Source organism: Schistocerca nitens, chromosome 1, assembly GCF_023898315.1.
Source record: "Schistocerca nitens isolate TAMUIC-IGC-003100 chromosome 1, iqSchNite1.1, whole genome shotgun sequence".
In the NCBI taxonomy this organism is placed as follows: domain Eukaryota; kingdom Metazoa; phylum Arthropoda; class Insecta; order Orthoptera; family Acrididae; genus Schistocerca; species Schistocerca nitens.
In genome coordinates, this window is record NC_064614.1 from 374114295 (window position 1) to 374135288 (window position 20994).

Sequence of the window (20994 nt, forward strand, 5' to 3'; positions counted from 1 at the left end):
TTAAACTCATGAGTTGAGTTCGACAAACTGATGGTAAGAGCAGTCTCTTTCGAAACGCGTTGTTAGATTGTGCTTAGGGCTAATTTTTTCTGGTAGAGGAGGTAACTGTACCAGCCACTCACTGTGCCTCACTAATGCCCTGATGACTGGAGTTTCGATTTGCCCGTGTGCTGCATTTTAATGTTCTCTTAACGACTGCTAGGCACCATCTGAGACCCCAGATAGGCCAGCTGATGAATCAAACCACAGACTGTAATGAAATTAACAATCAAATTACATTTTCGGAATAAGAAATCATTTTGGACCACTTTTATTTTATTGAATATTATTAATTACATATTATCTGTCAGATAGCGCTCGTTAGTCATCTGTACATCAGCTCAAGAAAGTAACGCAGTATTTATTAACATACTGATTTCAGTATACAGTACAGTATAATATAAAAAGGCAATATAAGAAACTCTCCATTGTTGTGTGGTGTATATTACACTCGTAGAAGTGGGACAGCTCCAATGTGATTCTAGAACAGTAATTTCCCGTTTTTCATCAATAAATGATTTTACAACATATAACCACTTCCCCACTGATTTATATGCTATTCTAGCACTATCGACTTCTGTTGAAATATATAAATTTCAACTCTATATAACAATGAGTTTTCCAAGCCTTCGTAAGAAATATTTGCTTACCACATTTCAGACGTACGGTATGAAACGACATGTCTGGTATTGGGATAAAACCAAGATAATTTCTGCTTCCAGTTTGACACAACACTGTGAGGGAAGTATACAATCTGACCTTTGTCATCTTAGGAAGTGGAATTTTTCATGCAGACAGCTGATTAGATCAAGCATGGTATATTTTCATTGTCTTTGAAATAAATGCTGCAAACATATATGTACAAAAACGTCATTTGATATGTATACGAAAGCCGGCCGCAGTGTCTAAGCGGTTCTAAGCGCTTCAGTCCAGAACCGCGTGACCGCTACGGTCGCAGGTTCGAATCCTGCCTCGGGCATGGATGTGTGTGATTTCCTTAGGTTTGTTAGGTTTAAGTAGTTCTAGGGGACTGATGACCTCAGATGTTAAGTCCCATAGTGCTCAGAGCCATTTGATTTGTTTACGAAATTAGTGATACGCTGTTTCTTGGAAGAGCAGTAGACGTGGTATATTTCTCCTCCCCATGGTGAAACCACTAGCCGTCAGCATTTTCGAGTACGTCTTCGAGACTGGACAAACGTTATTTTTCTCTGAGCCATCATTCCGTTGACTAGCAGCCGGTAGCGACTGTAGTCCCTGGTTACGGGAGCGTAGAACTCCGAATTACAGTTCCTTCCAATTTTCGTCACTTTATATCTAACATGCTTGGAAGATCATGTTAACAAGGTGTTAGAATAATATACGGTCGCAGGTTTCAAATCCTGTCTCGGGCATGGATGTGTGTGATGTCTTCAGGTTAGTTAGGTTTAAGTAGTTCTAAGTTCTAGGGGACTGATGACCTCAGAAGTTAAGTCCCATAGTGCTCAGAGCCATTTTTTTGTTAGAATAACAGGAGGAATTTCGAAGTTGTTTAAAAATATAACAGGTTCTTCCAGGATGCAGTTCAGCTGTTTTAGCGCACGCAATAAACCTGCATTCAGTATCAAATGTTGTTTTCAGTGATGACTCTTACCTTATTTGGTACGTGATACTAATAAAGATATTCAAGCTTTTGTTTCTTCCCCAAATTCATTTCTTGCAATTCTTCCTCGATTGCCAAAACAATAAGTCCAGATGCCATCAGAAATATCATATAAAGCGACTTGCTGGAAGAGATGCTCTTAGAATGGTGTTTATTTTGATTTTCTTTGTAAGAAAATTCGAAAACATCATGTAAATGAACATTCTAAATAATCGTAAAAATATTTATATTTCACGCTCAAAAATACTCTCGAATGATTAAAAATACCCTTAAGTACCTTAAATCCACTAAAGTATTCAACAACATCCCCATGTTTTGTTCATGTGCTTGCAATCGTTGTCTTTCAAGAACATCGCTCATTAAAACTCTACTACGTTTGTTTAGTAATCTTGTTTCTTTAGCAGTTTCTCTGCAGCAGCTTGCTGATAGTCATACTCTATCTTCTTCTCTAATTAGACCTCGCTTATTCTCAATCTGTTAATTTACCTTTGTTGTAAAGCTAAAAGTGCTTCTCGCTCCATCTGTTTCATTTCTTTCCTGTTGTGTATGTTTCCTTCTTGGCAATAAACCACTTGCAAAATCTCCCCCTCTTCTACTTTTCAGCATCTGGGTAAATGTTAATACTACTTAACACACTAAAATTCCAACTAATAAACTGTTAACTACAGCAAGTAATTTATTTTCTCTTAGATTTATTTCGCTTTCTATCACTTTCATTTTTCACAAATCCATTCTAATCGATTTCCAAAGGTATACTGACGTATGCCCCTCGCCACAACAGGAGAATGGATCTTTCTCGAAAATCCTGAAACATTCTAGAAAATTTTCAACCTTGTGGAAGATTCTATAACATTCTGGAACATTCTCAAACAACCTAAAACATCCTTGTCTCGGCCACTTCGGCGCTCTATTCCCAGCAGCTTCACAGAATTAATTCCCATCAGAAGCCCATTGTGCTATGCCTTCTTTTACTACGCACATCTTCGAACCCAAGCTTTACAGTTCCAAACAGAAACCTACAAAGATGAAGGAATACCGTACTATATAACCCCAAGGGGCTGCAGGGGTGGGTTGTGGAATTACAGTGGTACTTTGGACAAACCACGGTTACATTTGCTATATGATGTCAAATAAAAAATAAATAAATAAATGCCAGTTTAAAGTGATGCTGAGGAAAACGACTCAAACCCAGATCTTTGCATTTGCCCAACAGTGCCCAGCTAGCTGAAGCTTCCAGGAAATTGATACCATACGAATTTCAGAATGTGGATCTAAGGAAAGAATGAAACCTTTTCATTCCTTAACTCTGTAGGCAGGATGGACGATCTGAGATCTAGCCCATTCTTGAGCTCTGTGCGTTTTAGTCAGAGAAGACAGTCATGCATGGTGATAGGGAGAGGAAGATGGAGCGGTTCTGTCGCGGAATATTTAGAAGGGGATTACTAGTTCCAGTATCCAGAAAATCTCCGTTCAGAAATGGGGTTGGGAACTGTTTTTAATTTAATTTTGGGACAATAGGTACAAGACAAAAAATATGAAAGCTTAGTGCAAGTGAATGTGTATGTGTATTTGTTAATATAAAGGCACAGTAAATTGGGTAACTTGGTAGACATTTGCAATATATAGTATCTACACTGTCCGTCCAAAAAGTTCCGAGACTGATTTTATCCTTGGTGTATAGGCGACGTCAGTGCTGTAACCAGGATGGTAACTTGGGCTTACAGCTGTAAGCAACAAATGCGCTTACAGCTAGTCAGCTGTGAGAAGGCAGTGTTTAGCAGAGGACAAGCTGCCGTTGTAACACAATGTAGCAACACCTCTAATCAAGTGTTCAAGTTATTTTCTAGAATGTTCTGAAGAAGAGCAAAGTGTGTGGAAAGTTGACCCGCGCACATTGACACCCCAACAAAAACAACAACGCCTAGACGCCTGCCGCGACTTGACTGAAATTCAAAACGCGGACAATTCTTTTCTGGAAAAAATGGTCACGGGTGACGAGACTTCGTGCATTCAATACCGACCTACCAGACAACGACGAAGTGCAGAAATTCACATGGAGGGTTAACGCTTTGACAACAGCACTGACATTCAAACTGCTACGACGCGCAAGTTATGCAACATTCCAAAGAATGATCTTGGTAAAGGTTTCACGTGATTGTATGAATGGCTGTCCGTTGTATTTGCGTGGGGGAGACACCATAGAATACTTGAAGCACTGAAACCACCGTCTTAGCTTTTGTCTGTTTTTCATTCAGCTAGTCTCGGAACTTTTTGGTCTGACGGGGGTAAACGGGGGCAGTGTTCTGTCGAAGAAATAAAGAATTTACAGATGAAGTTACAACAGCAGTACAGCATGTTCACGACGGATACAAAAAAAGAATAAATTTCTCAAGCCGGTGTCTTAAAGCAGTTCGATGGATCAATAAGATGCTAATCTGCATGCTCCTGACTCGTTTTTTTAATGCGTGTTTACCCTAAATAGAATTTCCACGTCATTCACTTGCGTTATTAAGACTGTACCGCAAGGTGGAAGCACAGCTGACACTGAACAGATACGCCTGTGGCCCGGAGGAAGGCGAGCTCCCGCTCCGAGCGCGGGATCAGACACCTGTTGGGCGGCCATCAGCAGGTATAGGCAGGCAAGCGGCGACCCCGTCTTTGTGCAGGCGTACCATCTGGCGGCCATCCAGTTCCGTTGTTTGCGCTTCTGGCAGCACACGCGCCAGCTCCACGCACGCTTTGCCGCTGCCCAGCACGGCACGGCATAGCGCGCTATCTGGCTCGTGCCCAAATGCCGTTTTAATGGAGGCGCGAGAAAAGACGATAATACCGCTTTCGCATGGGAACTGCATGCACCCTTGCCGTGCACTTGAGACTGATACCCCTAAATTGTCGTTTAAACACATTCGTGCCGCGTACTGCCCGAAGAGCGCTGTTGGAGATTTACGTCTATATTGTTGCTTGACGAGCAGCATTTAACGGGCTTCGTGGCGACTCATTACAGGCATGTTACAGAAAACGAAGGGGAGGGCGGAGGAGTTTCGTACAGGGAGCAGAGGCTCTTTCTCTGAATGAAAGCGACGCTAAAGCAGGCGAATGACTGTTTAATGAAACGCGCTTAACTCTGCTATAAACGTTTTTGGTAACCGTGCGATGGGCTAGATATCCGAGGTTGATAGCACATTTTTTGTTCGATGACTTTATATGGATCTGTATGAATATATGATTGAATATAAACGAGTAACGGAAAGTGCGAGTAACATATAAAAGCTTAATTGTTTTCACAGCCTTTGTGTTCAGTAGTCAAAGACTGCACGGAAAATGTTACAGATCTTTTCAGTGGATGAAATGTAACTAAATTGTTGGGCTTACAACTGGATAGAGCACGATGTGTATTTCGCTGTCGCACTGAGCGCCAGTCTATCTACATCTGAGCACACTAATATGATAAAAGTCATGGGATACCGATATGCACATGTACATTTGTCAGAACTATCCCGTACACAAGGTATCAAAATGCAGGGCATTAGCGGAGCTGACAATTGTACTCTGTGGATTCATGCGAAACTGTTTCCGACGTGATTATGGCAGCACGACGGATATTAACAGACTCTGAATGCGGAATGGTAGTTGGTGCTAGACGTATGAGACATTCCATTTCGCGAATAGTTATGGAATTCGCTATTCAGAGACCCACAAGGTCAATAGTGAGGCGAGAATACCAAATTTCTGTCATTTCCTCTCACCATGGACAACGCAGTGGCCAACAGCCTTCACGTAACGTCCGAGAGCAGCGGCGTTTGCATAGAGTTGTCAGTGCTAACAGGCAAACAACACTATGTGAAATAACTGCAGAAACCAGTGTGCGACGTACGACGGACCTATTCGTTAGGGCAGTGCGGTGAAATATGGCGTTAATGAAATGATAATTAAATCTAGACCCTACGCTGGCGACAGGTGTTGATATACATCAACGGGGGACAGTTGAAAATGTGTGCCCCGACCAGGTCTCGAACTCGTGATCTCCTGCTTAAATGGCAGACGCTCTATCCATTTGAGCCACTCTATTCATCTCAGCCACCGAGGGCACAGAGGATAGTGCGACTACATGGACTTATCCCTTGCACGCTCCCCGTGAGACCCAAATTCCCAACTTAATGTCCACACACTACATTCGTAGTGCCCCTGCCCATTACACTCATTACTCGCGGCAGTATCCCGAGTCCCGTAAGAGTTCGGGCAATACGTGTGCATCCGCACAGAAGAAGGAGGTCAATGGCCGGTTAGGCTTAATTATATGAAGATGGTATCTGTTCTTTCGGACTTGTCCGAAAGAACGGATACCATCTTCATATTGGCGTTCATGGGCTTTGGCAGCAGATGACCGACGCGAGTGCCTTTGCTAACAGCACGACATCGTCTGCATTGCTTCTCCTGGCATCGTGACCATATCGGTTGGGTCCTAAGACGACTGGAAAACCGTGGCCTGGTCAGATGAGTCCCGACTGCAGTTGGTAAGAGCTGACGGTAGGGTTCGGATGTGGCGCAGACCCCACGAAATCATGGACCCAAGTTGTCAACAAGGCACTGTGCAAGCTCGTGACGGCTCAATGATGTGAGATGTGTTTACATGGTATGGCCTGAATCAACTGACCCCGTCTGTAGCAAATCGTGGATTTCATGCTCCGAAAACAACGTTAGAATGCAATGCGCCATGCCAGCGGGCCACAATTTTTCGCGACTGATTTGAAGATATTTCTGGACAGTTAGAGCGAACGATTTGGCCACCAAAATGGCCAGAAATCAATCCCATCGGATATGTATGGGACATAATCGAGAGGTCAGCTCCTACAAAAAATCCTGAACCTGCAACACTTTCGCAATTACGGACGGCTTTAGAGGCTCAATATTTCTTCAGAGGACGTTGGGTTGCTGCACTATGCTGTGCAAAATAGGGTCCGACAGGATATTAGGAGACAACCCGTAATTTTTGTCATCTCAGTTGTACATGGGCAAACTCAACAAATCACAGTAAAGTAGATGGCACAGGGTACGTCTCACTGTACAACGTATCAGGTTTTTTTCCGTTCCAGTATGGAGCGCAGGAAGAAAGAATGTTTAAATGCCTTCGTGTGTGCTGTAGTTGATGTAATCTTGTCTTCACGACCCCTAAGGGAGCGATACGTAGGGGGTTGTAAATAAATGTAACATACTGCGCATACATAGGAAAAGAAATCCACCACTGTACAGTTACACAACGGATGACAAACCGCTGGAAACAGTATCTGCCGTAAAATATCTAGGAGTAACTATTCAGAGCGACCTTAAGTGGAATGATCACACAAAACAAACAATGTGAAATCAGATGCCAGACTCAGATTCATAGGAAGCAACCTATGGAAATGTAACTCATCCACGAGGGAAGTGATTTTTGAGTCGCTTGTTCGACCGGTTCTTGAATATTGGTCATCTGGTCGGAATCCCTATCAGGTTTGATTGATAGAAGCGATAGAGAAGATCTAACGAAGAGCGGCGGCGTTTCGTCAAGGGATCGTTTAGCCGGCGCGAGAGCTTTACGGAGATGCTCAACAAACTTCATTGGCAAACGTTACAAGAGAGGCGTTGTGTGCCGCGCGGGATTAGCCGAGCGGTCTATGGCATTGCAGTCATGGACTGCGCGGCTGGTCCCGGCGGAGGTTCGAGTCCTCCCTCGGGCATGGGTGAGTGTGTTTGTCCTTAGGATAATTTAGGTTAAGTAGTGTGTAAGCTTAGGGACTGATGACCTTAGCAGTTAAGTCCCATAAGATTTCGCAGACATTTGAACATTTTTTGAGAGGCGTTGTGTATCACGGATAAATTTACTACTGAAACTTCGAAAGAGCACTTTCTGGGAATGTCGGACACCATATTACTTCCTGCCACATACGTTTCGCGTAATGAACACGAGGAGATAATTCGAGAAATTAGAGCCAATACAGAGACTTACCGACAATCATTCTTCCCACGCGCTATTCGAGAGTGGAACAGGGTTGGAGGGCTCAGTTAGTGGTACAAAAGGTACTCTCCGTCACACACTATTAGGTGGGTTGCGGAGTATGATGTAGATGTAGATCCCTAATTCATCATTACGAAGTCGGATCTTGAAACTTCGTAAGTGGCCATTTTTCAGGATAGTTTACGTCTGTCTTCAACAGTCTACGAGTTCAGTTTCTGCAGCGTCTCTGTGAGACTGTCCGATGGATGTAGCAAACACGTGACCTCTGCATGTCTTGCCTCAAAACGTAAATTGTTCAGCAGTGTCTTCTGTGTTGGGTGGGTCTGTCGTTGTTGTTGATCAGGCGTTTTTAGGAGAGCGTCATTAAGTGTTTGATGTAAGGCTATAGTGCATACTTGCTGGACATTAACATAGCAATATTTACATGAGAGCTCACGCTTCTCATAGACTGAACTCTATGAGAGTACGTTAAATGTAATGGCTGTTGCGATTGAAGACAACCTTCAGCTCTAGAATGGAACGGCGACAGTGAAAATTTGTGCCGGACCGGGACTCGAAGCCGGATTTCCCACTCATCGAGAGCGGTCGACTCAGGGCCAGACCAAAACTTCCAGATGTCGTCAACCATGCGTCTACAACTTGCACTCTAACATCCGTTATGTATATTCCCGAACAGGTGAGAGATTTTACTTGGAAGTCGCTTGCTCGGTGTAGGCGGATAAATATGATATTGCAGTGCCAGTGTTATTCCGAACTACGATGCAAAGCACGAGTGTCTAAAGGAAGTTCGCATCGTAACTCAGAATAACACATGCACTGCAATATCGGATCTACGGGAGTATGTGTGTGAGGACTAGTGGGGGGGGATTTAGAATGCAAAGAGGGGTGAAGGGGAGCGGGGGATTGCGTGGGGGGTCACGTGCGAGGTAGAGCGACATCCGGCTACTAGCTGCTTACGAAAAAGGCAATAAATGACCTGTTCTTGACCGCATTAAGGAACGCTGGCCACTATTTTCGCATTTCCTGCAGTTACAACGGCCACAAAATTCATTTTTATTTCCCGATAACTTCAACGCATTGTCCTGCTCCCTTTGTTGCGTTTTGTGTGCCACCGGCTGGAGGAGTGCTTCTGGCATTTTTCTGATTCATACAGGGTAAACGTTTCCGCTTCTGTCTGCCTCCCATTTCAATATCGTTGCTTAGAATGTGTCTTCTTTTTTTAGTCTCTTGAGTACAAGTGTTTCAAGCAGCTGTGGTTCTGAGGACGCTGATTATCATCACTGTATACTTTAATTGCTCGCTTAGTTGCTTGTACTGTCCGTAATCAATGATATGGAAATGTGTTACTGTAAGCAGTGAGGTTCTTTAACAAATTTTTAATTTATATAGAAACAAATTGTATTTGAATGAGGCATTATAACAATATTGTATCAGGCACTTGGTCCAGTTTCATAGTATGTCAGGCTCGTCTATCGATTGGGGTATGAGATGATAGTATCAGGAGACTCAAATCAAACATTTTTGACGTAGCATTTAACAGACTTTCAACGCGGAATGGTAGTTGGAGCTACACGCATGGAGCACTCCATTTAGGAAAACGTTAGGGAATTCAATATTCCGAGATCCACATTGTCAAGAGTGGGCCGAGGATGCCAAATTTCAGGCATCAGCTCTCACCATGAACAATGCAGCGGCCGACGGCCTTCACGTAACGGCCGAGGGCAGCGGCGTTTGCGTAGAGTTGTTAGTCTAAAGTTCAAGATACACTACGCAGAAATCAATATGAGACCTACAACGAACATAACCGTTAGTACAGTGCGGTGAAATCTGGCGTTACGAAACTATGGCAGCAGACGATATACCCGAGTACCCTAGTTAATAGCACGACATCGCTTACAGCGCCTCTCGTGGGCTTGTGACCATATCAGTTGGGCCCTAGACGACTGGAAAACTGTGACCTGGTCAAATGAGTCCCGATTCCAGTTGCTTCGATCTGATGTTAAGGTTCGAGTGTGCCGCAGACACACGAAGCCATGGACCTTAGTTGTCAACAAGGCACTGTGCAAGCTGGGGGTGGCTCCACAATCGTGTGCGCTTTGTTCAAATTGAATGGACTGGATTCTATGATCCAGCTGAACCGATCACTGACTGGAAATGGTTATGTTCAGCTACTTGGAGGCCATTTGCAGCTTTCAAGGGGTTCGTATTCCCAAACAACTACGGAATTTTTATGGGTGGCAGCGCGCCATGCAACAGGGCCACTGAACAACATCCTGCACAATTCTAAAGAATGATTTGGTCACCAAGAACGGCCGACATGAGTCCCACCGAACATTTATAAGGGACACAATCGAGAGGTCAGTTGGTGCACAGAATCCTGCACCGGCACACTTCCGCTGTTATGGAAGGCTATAGAGGCAGCATGGCTCAATTTTCTTTCAGGGGACTTCCAACGACTTGCCGAGTCCATGCCACGTCAAGTTGCTGCACTACACCGGCAAATGGAAGTCCGGCCCGATATTACGAGGCATCCCATGACTTCTGTCACCTCAGTGTATTATCATGATACAATATGTAGATTTGCATGACCATCTTCTGCATTTGGTATTATAATGAATGATTACTCGCTTTTCCGCCTTGAGCTTACTGGAATTAAATAGTATTTTTCACCAGACGGGTTTCGCTTTTACTAATAATGCATCTTCTATGGTCATTCCGGAAATAGGGTCCATACACGTAACACGTTTCCATTTTGGTATTTATAGACGAAACACAGTATTTCTTTACAAAAATGGCACACAGTTTACTTGCGTTTTTGTCTATTGCCACTTGTTCCGAAGCTCTGTTCTGTTTGTAAGGTTGTTATCATTGGTTGAAATTGAAGGGAAAAAAGTCACTATGCATTCACTTTTTGCAGTTTTTCGCTTTTTATGAATCCACTTTTGTCTTGCGCTGCATTTGTCATTTTTTTCAATTCACCTCACTTTCATCAACACGAGACACAATGTTGTAGTTTCCACGTATTCCGCACTCGTTTACTCGTTGTATTGCCAACTTTGTGCAGCTGTGTGTGTGTGTGTGTGTGTGTGTGTGTGTGTGTGTGTGTGTGTGTGATCTAATTAGTGTAAAGTAAGGGTGGGTGTGGGGGTGGAGATGAGAGTGATGGTCAGATTTAGGAGGAGAGGAGAGTATGGCGTTGAGACTTGTAACAGGGAAAGTAATTGGGCTGAGATAGCAGTGGAAAGCAGGAACTGCGACTAAAATCAGTGCAACACAAAACCACAAAAATGAAAAGTTCCACATCGAAAAAGATTTAACAGTCCCTACATTTATCCTGCAACAAACACATCATAAAATTTTTAAATACGTGACGACACTGTCTTCCTAACCCCTCAAAGGTAGTTAATGGGACTGAAATGATTAATTTTTCTGAGCGGGCTTCAATCACGAGTAAAACTACTAATTAAAATACGACTGAGAACGTGGCATCCGCACTGTTGGCGTGAATAACAGTTTGTAGTGATATGAGGATGGTCGGTGTTAACCGAAACCGTTAATTTCGTTAGAAATGAATATAATTCTACCGGTTAATTAAACTACTTTCGAAAAGATCAATGTTGTGGTCTCCAGTTCAACATAAATGTCGTTCTTCCCAAAACTGATGCCTGTTTGCATACGACCTCTTTTTCTTTTATTAAGAAAGGATAAATATTTTTTTATTATATTACATTAAAAATCTCCCCAACACCATTAACGATTATACTCTTATCACGTATACTATCATATTCTCATTTACTTGAGAGCGTTAACTGTACAGGGACAAAAATATGGAAACACCAATAACACAAATCATAGGTGTCGGAGAACCATTCGCCTTCAAAACCGCTTCCAGTCGTCTCGAAACAGATAAATACAGGTCCTGTATGTGTTCAAGGGAATCTTATACCATTCTTCCTGCAAAATAAAGCCAAGTTTAGCTAACAGTAATGGAGGTGGGTAGGCATCGCGCACCCTTCTTTCCAAAGTATACCACAAAGGCTCAATAATATTGAGATCTGCTGACTGTGGTAGCCAGGGGAGATGCGACAGTTCTTCATCGTGCTCACAAAACCAGTCCTGGACGATGCGAGCCGTGTGAACAGGGATCCATCGTCTCGGAACACAGCGTCACCACTGCGGAACAAACTTTATATCATGAGATGGACCTGGTGAGCCAAAATGGTCATATAATCCTCGGCAGTAATGCGACTTTGTGGATCACGGTAAACGACGATATGGCTGCCCAAACCATTACTGATCCCCGCCATGTTCCACTTTTGGGACGAAATCTCGGTCAGAAGTTGGGAACAGTGTAAGACAAGACTCATTCGACCAAATGACGTTCTTCCATTGCTCCATAGCCCAGGTTTTATGGATTCGGCATCACATTTTCCTGTTACGGGCACCTGCTTCACGTATGGGAGGGTTTGGAATTTCAGCTGACACTGCTATTTCCTTATCATGGAGCTCTCTTAGTGTTGTTTTGCTTCTGACAATGTTCACGAGTGCGACATTCAGTTCCGCAGCGACTTTCGGAGCTGTTATCCCCAAATCTTTCATCACAATCCTCTTCAATGACTGTCCGACATAATTCCACAACACATACTTTCGTCCGTGTTATCGGGTGACGGTTTTTCGTTTCCCTGTTCAACTGGTTCAACTGGCTCTGAGCACTATGGGACTTAACTTCTGAGGTCATCAGTCCCCTAGAACTTAGAACTACTTAAATCTAACTAACCTAAGGACATCACACAACACCCAGTCATCACGAGGCAGAGAAAATCCCTGACCCCGCCGGGAATCGAACCCGGGCGTGGGAAGCGAGAACGCTACCGCACGACCACGAGCTGCGGACCGTTTCCCTGTCTGTGGTATAAATTTTCGATACGGCGCCTCTTGAAATACCAAACTCTTTGACTACCTTAGTTACGGAATCATCCTCCATACAAGCATCAACAATTTGCCCACGATCGAATTCACGTGGCTCCAACATAGAGGGCTTATAACTATACAGAACGCTGTTCTGATCACGACTAACACTTGCAAATTATTAGGACATTGCACAGGTGCCGTGCGTTACCAAATACGTATAACAGTGCGTTCTGCAGACTTGACTAGCGTCTGCATTTATGATTAAGCATGCACTTCTCGTGGTGTTCCCACATTTTTGTCCGATCTCTGTATTAGGGAACGTTTCATCAAGTCACTGATCGCAAAATCATTTTTGTACAGTACTACATCATACAGCAAAATGAAAGAGAATAAGGGTCGCTGCTTTGCCAGACTTTCAAGTCTTGGAACTGGCCAAACTGAACAGCATCTAAAGTCACTGAAGTGTCGTCTTTTTTTTTTATGAATCTGTAAGTCCTAATCTGGCACACAGTTGTAATCTGTCAAGACGTTATCGCTGTGTGGTGAAATATTCTTTCTCAACGCTTATGTTTCTTCGGTTTTTTCCATTGTATCACATAATTATAAAGTCCTCGTGGGTGAATGGACAGCTCGTCATGGCAGCTATGTAGATTGTTGTCAAAAATACCGGATTGTTTTTCTCAGGCATGCTAATGGACTAATGCCAACTCCGTCTGTCGTCTAAATGTTGTGCACGGCTGCAAGGGCCATCTGGTTGTTCGCCCGGGGACTCTGCAAGAACGGCTAACGTATTTCGCAGAAGAGTTTGCCACCAAATGTAGTTTTCTTCAAAGGTGCACAACTGAGTAGCTCCACCTCGTTCAATTCAGACACATTTTGACGCAAATGCTGATATGAAGGACGACTATTGATCGAAATATAATTGGCAATCAAAAAGTTTCCTTTCGAGGGCCTTATAGCCCAGAATCGTTATGCCAATGAGAGAAAAAAAATAGTTCAAATGGCTCTGAGCACTATGGGACTTAACTTATCAGGTCATCAGTCCCCTAGAACTTAGAACTACTTAAACCTAACTAACCTAAGGACATCACACACATCCATGCCCGAGGCAGGATTCGAACCTGCGACCGTACTGGTCTCGTGGTTCCAGACTGTAGCGCCTAGAACCGCTCGGCCACCACGTCCGGCGCCAATGAGACAAAAACCCCTGAGAATTGAGGTAAACATCCCACCGATGCACCAGCATGAAGGTACCAGTTTGGTAAAACAACTCGTCTTGCTGTACACCCTCGTCCGAGAGTTATCTTCGACTCTTCAAGGCCTTTTTTGAGATACCTAGGGTGTGATAATCACATGGGGAGACATCAGAACTATAGGGCTGGTGCTTGAGTGTCTCCCGCTTGCGTTGGAGTAACTTCAGCGTTACGACCTTTTGCGATATGGTGAGGGGCGGGTTGGTCTCGCGTCGAATCGCGACTAGCACGGAACTTGGCGCAACGTTCCACAGCGGTGTTTTTCGACGGACATGGCGCCCCATACACCTTCCTCATTCTCAGACTGATGTCTACCGGTGTTTATTCTTCGGCAACTAAGAAAAGATCATCACGTCGGTCATGTTTGGACCCATTTGGCAGCAACGTCGCCATAGTTCACGTTCCTGCATTTACCACAGGCTCGTCGGAAAGAGACGAATGCCACACTGGTTTCTTGCCTACATGTCAGTGTTTATATACCCGCATCGGAGTCGCACTACCTTGCATATACTTTGCGGCTATGTCCTCAAACGATGACTTTTTTATCGCCCTTTATACAACGGCCGAATAGAATCGACTCATATTTCAGCGTAGACTACTAGATTATATTCTTAAGGCTCTTGCTTTTCTAGGCTTGTACATTTATTACAGTAAAAGCGTCAAAATCTAACTCCGATCAAAATTCTACTAGCAGAGTAAGGAATTTTGAGAGCAAGTACACTGATCACACTATCACGGGGCGAGGTCTCTCATCAATATATGGAAGGACTCTTCCAAATTGTTGAGTTGCATTTTGTATAAAAATGAACTTAATGCGCATATTCTGCAGGAATATTTTGTAAGGATGAAAGTGAGATGAGAGATTGTGTATCAGGCGCACGGTACTGCCAAAATGTATTACTTTAATTTTTAACGGACAGCGCTAATACGGAAAAACAGTCACTTCGCAAATATTTACTGGAAGTAATTAAATTGTCTTCGTGCATATATTGCAGCCTAAATGAGGCGATGTTTGAACTGCCGCATTAATTTAAGGCGGCACGTTGCAGCTATCGTAAAACGGATGATGAATGTTGACTGTGGCTTTATGTGAAGCCGCGCTGATTAATTAAACTCGTGTAGACTACGTAATTATGCATTATATTTACCGTTTGCGACCGTATGGACACAATACCATACAGTCACGTCGACCGCAAGCAAAAATCACCGTAGTGACGTGGTGACAAGCGACACAGATTGGAACCGTTGCCAACGTAAAATTTCATATTTGCAGATAAAGTAATAAGAGCAGGAAATGGCAGAAGCGACGGTTGGACTGTATTAAGATAAAGCATGCCAGTTAAAGTAATGTATGCATTATAAATATATGTCTAGCTTCATTAACACTTACATCCAATTTAATAAAGATAAAAAAGGATATTATAAACAACTCATATTTCATACTCGGTTATTTAGCTCTTAGTCATTCAGGGGACATCGGTGTAGAATAAACTGTCATAAATGTGATGAATTATCACACAGCCTTGAACGCGTAAAACCACTTTTACTCGAAAGTGGTGATCGGTTTCGACTCGATGTGTATCACCTTCGGACCACACCCCCGTGAAGACGTGTGGAGACGATAGCACGGAGAGAGAACTGTGGATACTGCTCAAGCAGTGTCCGAACTGGAGTATAGTCCGGAGATGTTCCATATCGTGTTGAAACCGGCCAACTCTCACCAACAAAAGCGTGTTTGTGTGCTCCTGACTTTTCCAAATAATATTTTATTAATCTTCTTTGTGATTGCTGATATTCCCAAAATGTTTATAAAAATTCTCATAAATGTAATCTGATTACGGAAACTAAAAGCAGTACGTATACAATGGTAACTGATATTAAAATAAAATTAACGATAGGAATTATGTTGTTACAAATTATCGGAGTCCACGTAATTGTTCACTTCAAAATATTCAATGAAACCCATCTTCGATAGTTAGTCAACACATTTCGCTTCCAGGCTGTATTCCTGACATTGTTTTACCATCGACAATATTTCTCTTTTTAAGTTAGACATCTGATCTGCAGACAGTTGTAATTACCAAACGAAGTTTGTATGAACGATTCTTCTTACTTATGAGCTATTCATTGTCTGGTACGGTAAACGCTGTTTACGGTGAGTTACACACGAATTTACATGTTCTGTACCAAGTCTTATCTCATTCTGAATTACCTTCTAGACAGCTACCGGAATGTAGAACAACAAAAACACACACAGCTTCCTAGTTTGACGCAACACTTCACTCCTTGATCAGACACTGTGCCTTGCAGTAACGGAAATGAACGCAAATTATGATTCTATTCTGGTACATGAGCTAAATATGATTCACTATTTTTCCCCAGTACATAAGTTCTTTCGTTTTATCTGTGGAAGAATGTTACTAAATTGTTCAGGTCACTTCCAATTCCTTGTCCAGCTTTCCTTCTTGCTATGTTTGGATCTCGAATCATGGGTCTGACAGTTCTATTTCGTATTTCATCAGACATGATAACCAAACACACACACACACACACACACACACACACACACACACACACACACACACACACACACGATGCTAATGAAATACACGCGTTTTATACGCATCTCTGATGAACACTTCTGAATCCTTCCGCACAAGACACGATTCAGCGTCATGTATACAGTTATAACAACAGGGATCAGCTTACATTAAGTAAACTTCGCACAACATTGCATAAAGCTAAATTTTTGAAGGCTGCAATTCATAGTTGCGACTGGGTGAACACGATTACACCGAAGTGGCCGAGCGGTTCTAGGCGCTTCAGTCTGGAACCGCGCGACCGCTACGGTCGCAGGTTCGAATCCTGCCTCGGTCATGGATGTGTGTGATGTCCTTAGGTTTGTTAGGTTTACGTAGTTGTAAGTTCTAGGGGACTGATGACATCAGATGTTAAGTCCCATAGTGCTCAGAGCCATTTGAACCATTTGAACACGATTACACATAAATCTACGGCAATGATGGGGCATAGGGCAATGGTCAGCGTAGAAACCTTTTTTGTAGAAGGTCTGAGGTTCGAATCTCAGCAAATAAATTAAACATTTTTAAATTTCTAAATCTAATACAGAGTTTGATTTTTTTATTCAGTTAAATGGTTTAAATGTAATTTCTTATTTCTAATATTTCGCCGTGTTATGTTATTTTCATCACCGTATAGACCTTTTCTACTTGCTCTTATTTTTCCTCCTATCAACCTTTCTTCGTTTGGAATCTGCCTGTGTCGCCTGTAATCTACAACTAAGTGCCAAGGCCGACGGCTCACTGATTGGTGACATGGCAGCTCGTGTAGCTAGTGTGACGATAGTTTCAGATAACAAATGACAGTGAGAAATCACAGTTTCTTTTTAGCGCTGAAACTGAATTTCTTCTGTCTTGAGTTTGCTCGTAGTGGTTAGCTTTAATGGCCGTGAACGAAGCGATCATCGTTTTACTTTTGCCGCAGACTGTTGACAGCCATTTTCTCGGATACATGGCAGACACCGAGGTTGTCTGAATTTAAATTCAGGGCTACAAAACGCGTCGTCTGCTGCAATTTAGTCACTCGTCACTTAAAATCAGCTGTCGACAGAGGATCTCGCATTTCTGACGTATGTCGCGGGGCGACCACTTTCAACACTGCTCCGCGTTACACATTAAGAGAGCTTGTGAAGTGACCCGCCGTGTCTGTGTGTCATCTATAACGGAGTGGTAGCCGGAAGCAGATGTTGGCAACACTGTAGCAGCCAAGTGACTGACGTCAACTATCAAGTAATTTTAATCGGACTATAGTTACAATATGATATTACACTTCATCGGCCGCGTTTGTAGAGTGGTACGGTAAAGAAGTATTTGGTTAGCGTTAGTACGGGCTGAAGAGGTGGTAAGGTGTCCAAGAAATAAAAAAAAAAATGTTTTTAGCGCGGCTCACTTCCTTGCGTACGAGTCGGCTTCAATTCCCTGTACTGCCAGGGATTTATCCCTGCGGAGGGCGGGGGGGGGGGGGGGGGGGGGAATGATTGGTACGGAGTGCAATCACCCTCATGATGCTACTTCACCGAGGAGTAGGGTCTCCAGAGCAGTAAACTGACGAAGACCAGGATAGCTTTGCGCTTATCCCCTCCATATCGGAACCATGGACGCCACTGGCTGCGGATGACACGCTGGTCGGTCGGTACCGATGGGTTCGCCATGGCCTGTGGACGGAGTTTAAGTTACTCCACCTCATCAATCGGCTGCAACACTTTGACTTGGTTCTTCTAGCGGCGTGATACTGTACTGGGGCCCCGCGATTTCAGCGTGTACCAGGAATGCATACTTGTACCCGCAAATATACAAAAAATTAATTGCGTAACTTAATTTTTCGAGGTGACAGTAAAAACTTTCTGACTGCACCTCGTGCTTATGAATGTATCGAAATTTCGGTTTTGGTAATAGCTAAAACACCTTCTTCCTGTCACGCAAGAACGCCATCTCGTCGTAGCTAGAGAGGGCAGAGCTTCCGCACTGAAACAAAAGCATCAGGATTGTGGCGAGAAGGGAAAAAGGACACAAACGCGGCGGGGCTAGCGAAGCGTGACGTATGCATTTCCCCACCTCCAGCGCTCGCTGCGGCGCTATTTATTTAACTTTTTCCGACCAGCGGATCCGGCTGAGACTGATGGCGCAAGGAGAGAGAAGGGAAGGGAGCGACGCTTCAGTGGCAAACGAGGAGTCCGCGGAGCCCGGCAGGTCGATAGCGGCTCTCCCCTGGCCTGCACCTTGCGCTTTCCCTCCTCCTACGCCCGGTGTAGCTGCCTGTATGAATTTGTGAGCGGCGGCATAATTAATGCCCATATAGCCGGCTTTGACCATTGCCTCCAGAGTTCGATAACGAAGACGCATTCCGGCAGAATGAAATTCGATTCAGCGCCCGACAGCGCGCTCGGCTGCGAACCCTCTGTGTCGCCGGCGGCGGCGTGTCCGCGGGCTGGTTACAAAATAGGGGAGCGAAAGGGCGGCTCCATTCTGACAAAGCTGTTACCACTTGGTCCGCTTCCGGAAATGATGCACCTCGTTCCGACGGGGACTAATAGAGTGCTGCACAAGCGGGAACATGGTCCGGAAAATGAAGGAGTGTGAAACGAACAGAACATAGCTCGCACGTGTTTCACTGGAAGGGAATTCACGATTTCAGCGAAGGTGCAACCTAGTGTGTAATAACTCACAAGAAAACATGGAAATATATTGATAGCTAAGTTATAAGTGAAATTAAAGTTGAGAAATCACAAATAAAAGCTGGCTCACCGGTCATTTGATCATCTTCTTCTGTGCGGATGCACAAACAGTGCCCGAACTCTTACGGGAATCGGCAAAAAGCCGCAAGTAATGAGTATAATGGGCAGGGGCACTATGAATATAGTCCGGGACAATAAGTTGGGAATGTGGGTCTCACGGGAGGCGTGCCAGAGATAAGTCCCTGCAGTTGCAATATCCTCTGTGTCCTCGGTGGCTCTGATGGATCGCCGGCACGGTAGCTAAGCTTGTTCGGTCAGAGAGGCGGTGGCCCTATGTAATAAAAAAAACTGAGTAAATGAATCAGCGATCAACTTTAACGGATGTCATGTGACGTCCGCCCAGACCAAAAGCAACGAGCAACACGGGGGCGGGGGGAAGATGGTTAGAGCGTTTGCCTTGTAAGCAGGAGATCTTGGGTTTGAGTCCCGGTAGTGGCTAGTGGCACACGTTTTCAACTGTCCCCGTTGACTTATATTGACGCCTGTATGCAGCTAGGGATATTCATTTCATTGTAAAAGCTTTAAGGTTTGCAGATGACATTGTACGAAGGCCTGCTGTAAAGGAAATGCCTTCAAATTTTTCATGTGAAAATTCGTACAGATTTTTAAATTATTAACACTCTACATCTTTATTCTTAATGTCTATATTCTTATTTCTCAACGTAGCCACCCTGGTGACGAATGCATTTCAGTCAACGAGAGACCTGTTTCTTAATAACGTCAGTGTAGAATGTCTAAATTTGTTGACGGAGCCACTTCTGCTTCCACCGCTCCACCACTACCCAAGTGATGTCCTCGGATGTGTTCTTTAAGTTTTGAAATAAATGATCTGATGTGGCCAAGTCGGGACGTAATGGAGGATGATTGATGGTAGTCAACCAAAGGCGTTGGACTGCAGCAGACGTCGCAGCGCACGTGTGTGTTCCGGCATTGTCATGCTTAAGGAGAGGGTGCTACATGTGTGGACGAACTCTTCGGATTCGAAACTCCATTATACCACTCTGTTTCTCACGCACCGACATCGTTACGTTACACACCGTCATGTTACGCGCTACAGTTCGGAGCCCTCTAGCGGCAGAATAATGCAACTTGCATCAGCGACGCAGGGAAGTTGACCGAGTAATATGGAGGGCATTTAATACGTTAACCGATACTGAGAACAGAATAAAAAATTCCGAGACAATGCTTTTCAGCGCGCCTTCGTAATTCTGTGAGAGACGGTAAAATATTTGAAAAATCAGTTGAACGGAATTATATAGTCTTACAAACAGTTAAGAAACTTCAACAAAAGTAAACGAAGGCAACTGAGTGTAGCTGAATTAAATCTGTTGACATGAAGGGAATTAACACATAAATTGAGACGCTGTAAGTAGTGGAAGAGTTACACTATATGGGCAGCTATGTAGCTAACGACAGAAAAAGTAAAGAGGACATGAACTGCAGGCTGCCTACAACAAGGAAAGCTTTACAGAAGAAGAAATGTATGTTGATATCTAATATAAATTCAAGTGCCAGGAAGTTTTTTTCTGCAATTATTTCGTGGAAGTGTAGCCTGATAGGGAAGTGTAACAACGGCGATGAACGATGTAGGCAGCAAGAGAATATAAGATTCTGAAATGTGAATTATGAATTGTAGATGGCCAGATCGAGGAACTAATCCAAGAGTCGGGCCGAGGATAAAAGAAATTTATGGCACAACTAAACTAAAAGAAGGGATCGGTTGCTGTGATGCATCCTGCAGTATAAAGGAATTGTTATTTGTTGATGGAGAGAAGTGGGAGAAAGAAGGGCTAAAAATTATAGATGAAGGCCAAAAGTAGCCGAGAGTAAGCGTGATCAGTAA

The 20994-nt window shown here is 43.7% G+C and overlaps 1 protein-coding gene across 7 annotated transcripts in view; it reads right to left on the reverse strand.

The window, feature by feature from the left end:
• LOC126248992 (SAM and SH3 domain-containing protein 1-like) overlaps window positions 1-17935 on the reverse strand; it is a 769734-nt gene extending 751799 nt beyond the window's left edge. For all 7 annotated transcript variants that reach the window (XM_049950603.1, XM_049950597.1, XM_049950588.1 and 4 more), the window contains exon 1: window positions 17915-17935. In XM_049950603.1, the coding sequence (XP_049806560.1) occupies window positions 17915-17920 (6 nt within the window). In that variant the 5' untranslated portion in view covers window positions 17921-17935. The remainder of the gene's footprint in view (window positions 1-17914) is intronic.
• Window positions 17936-20994: the final 3059 nt, after the last annotated feature.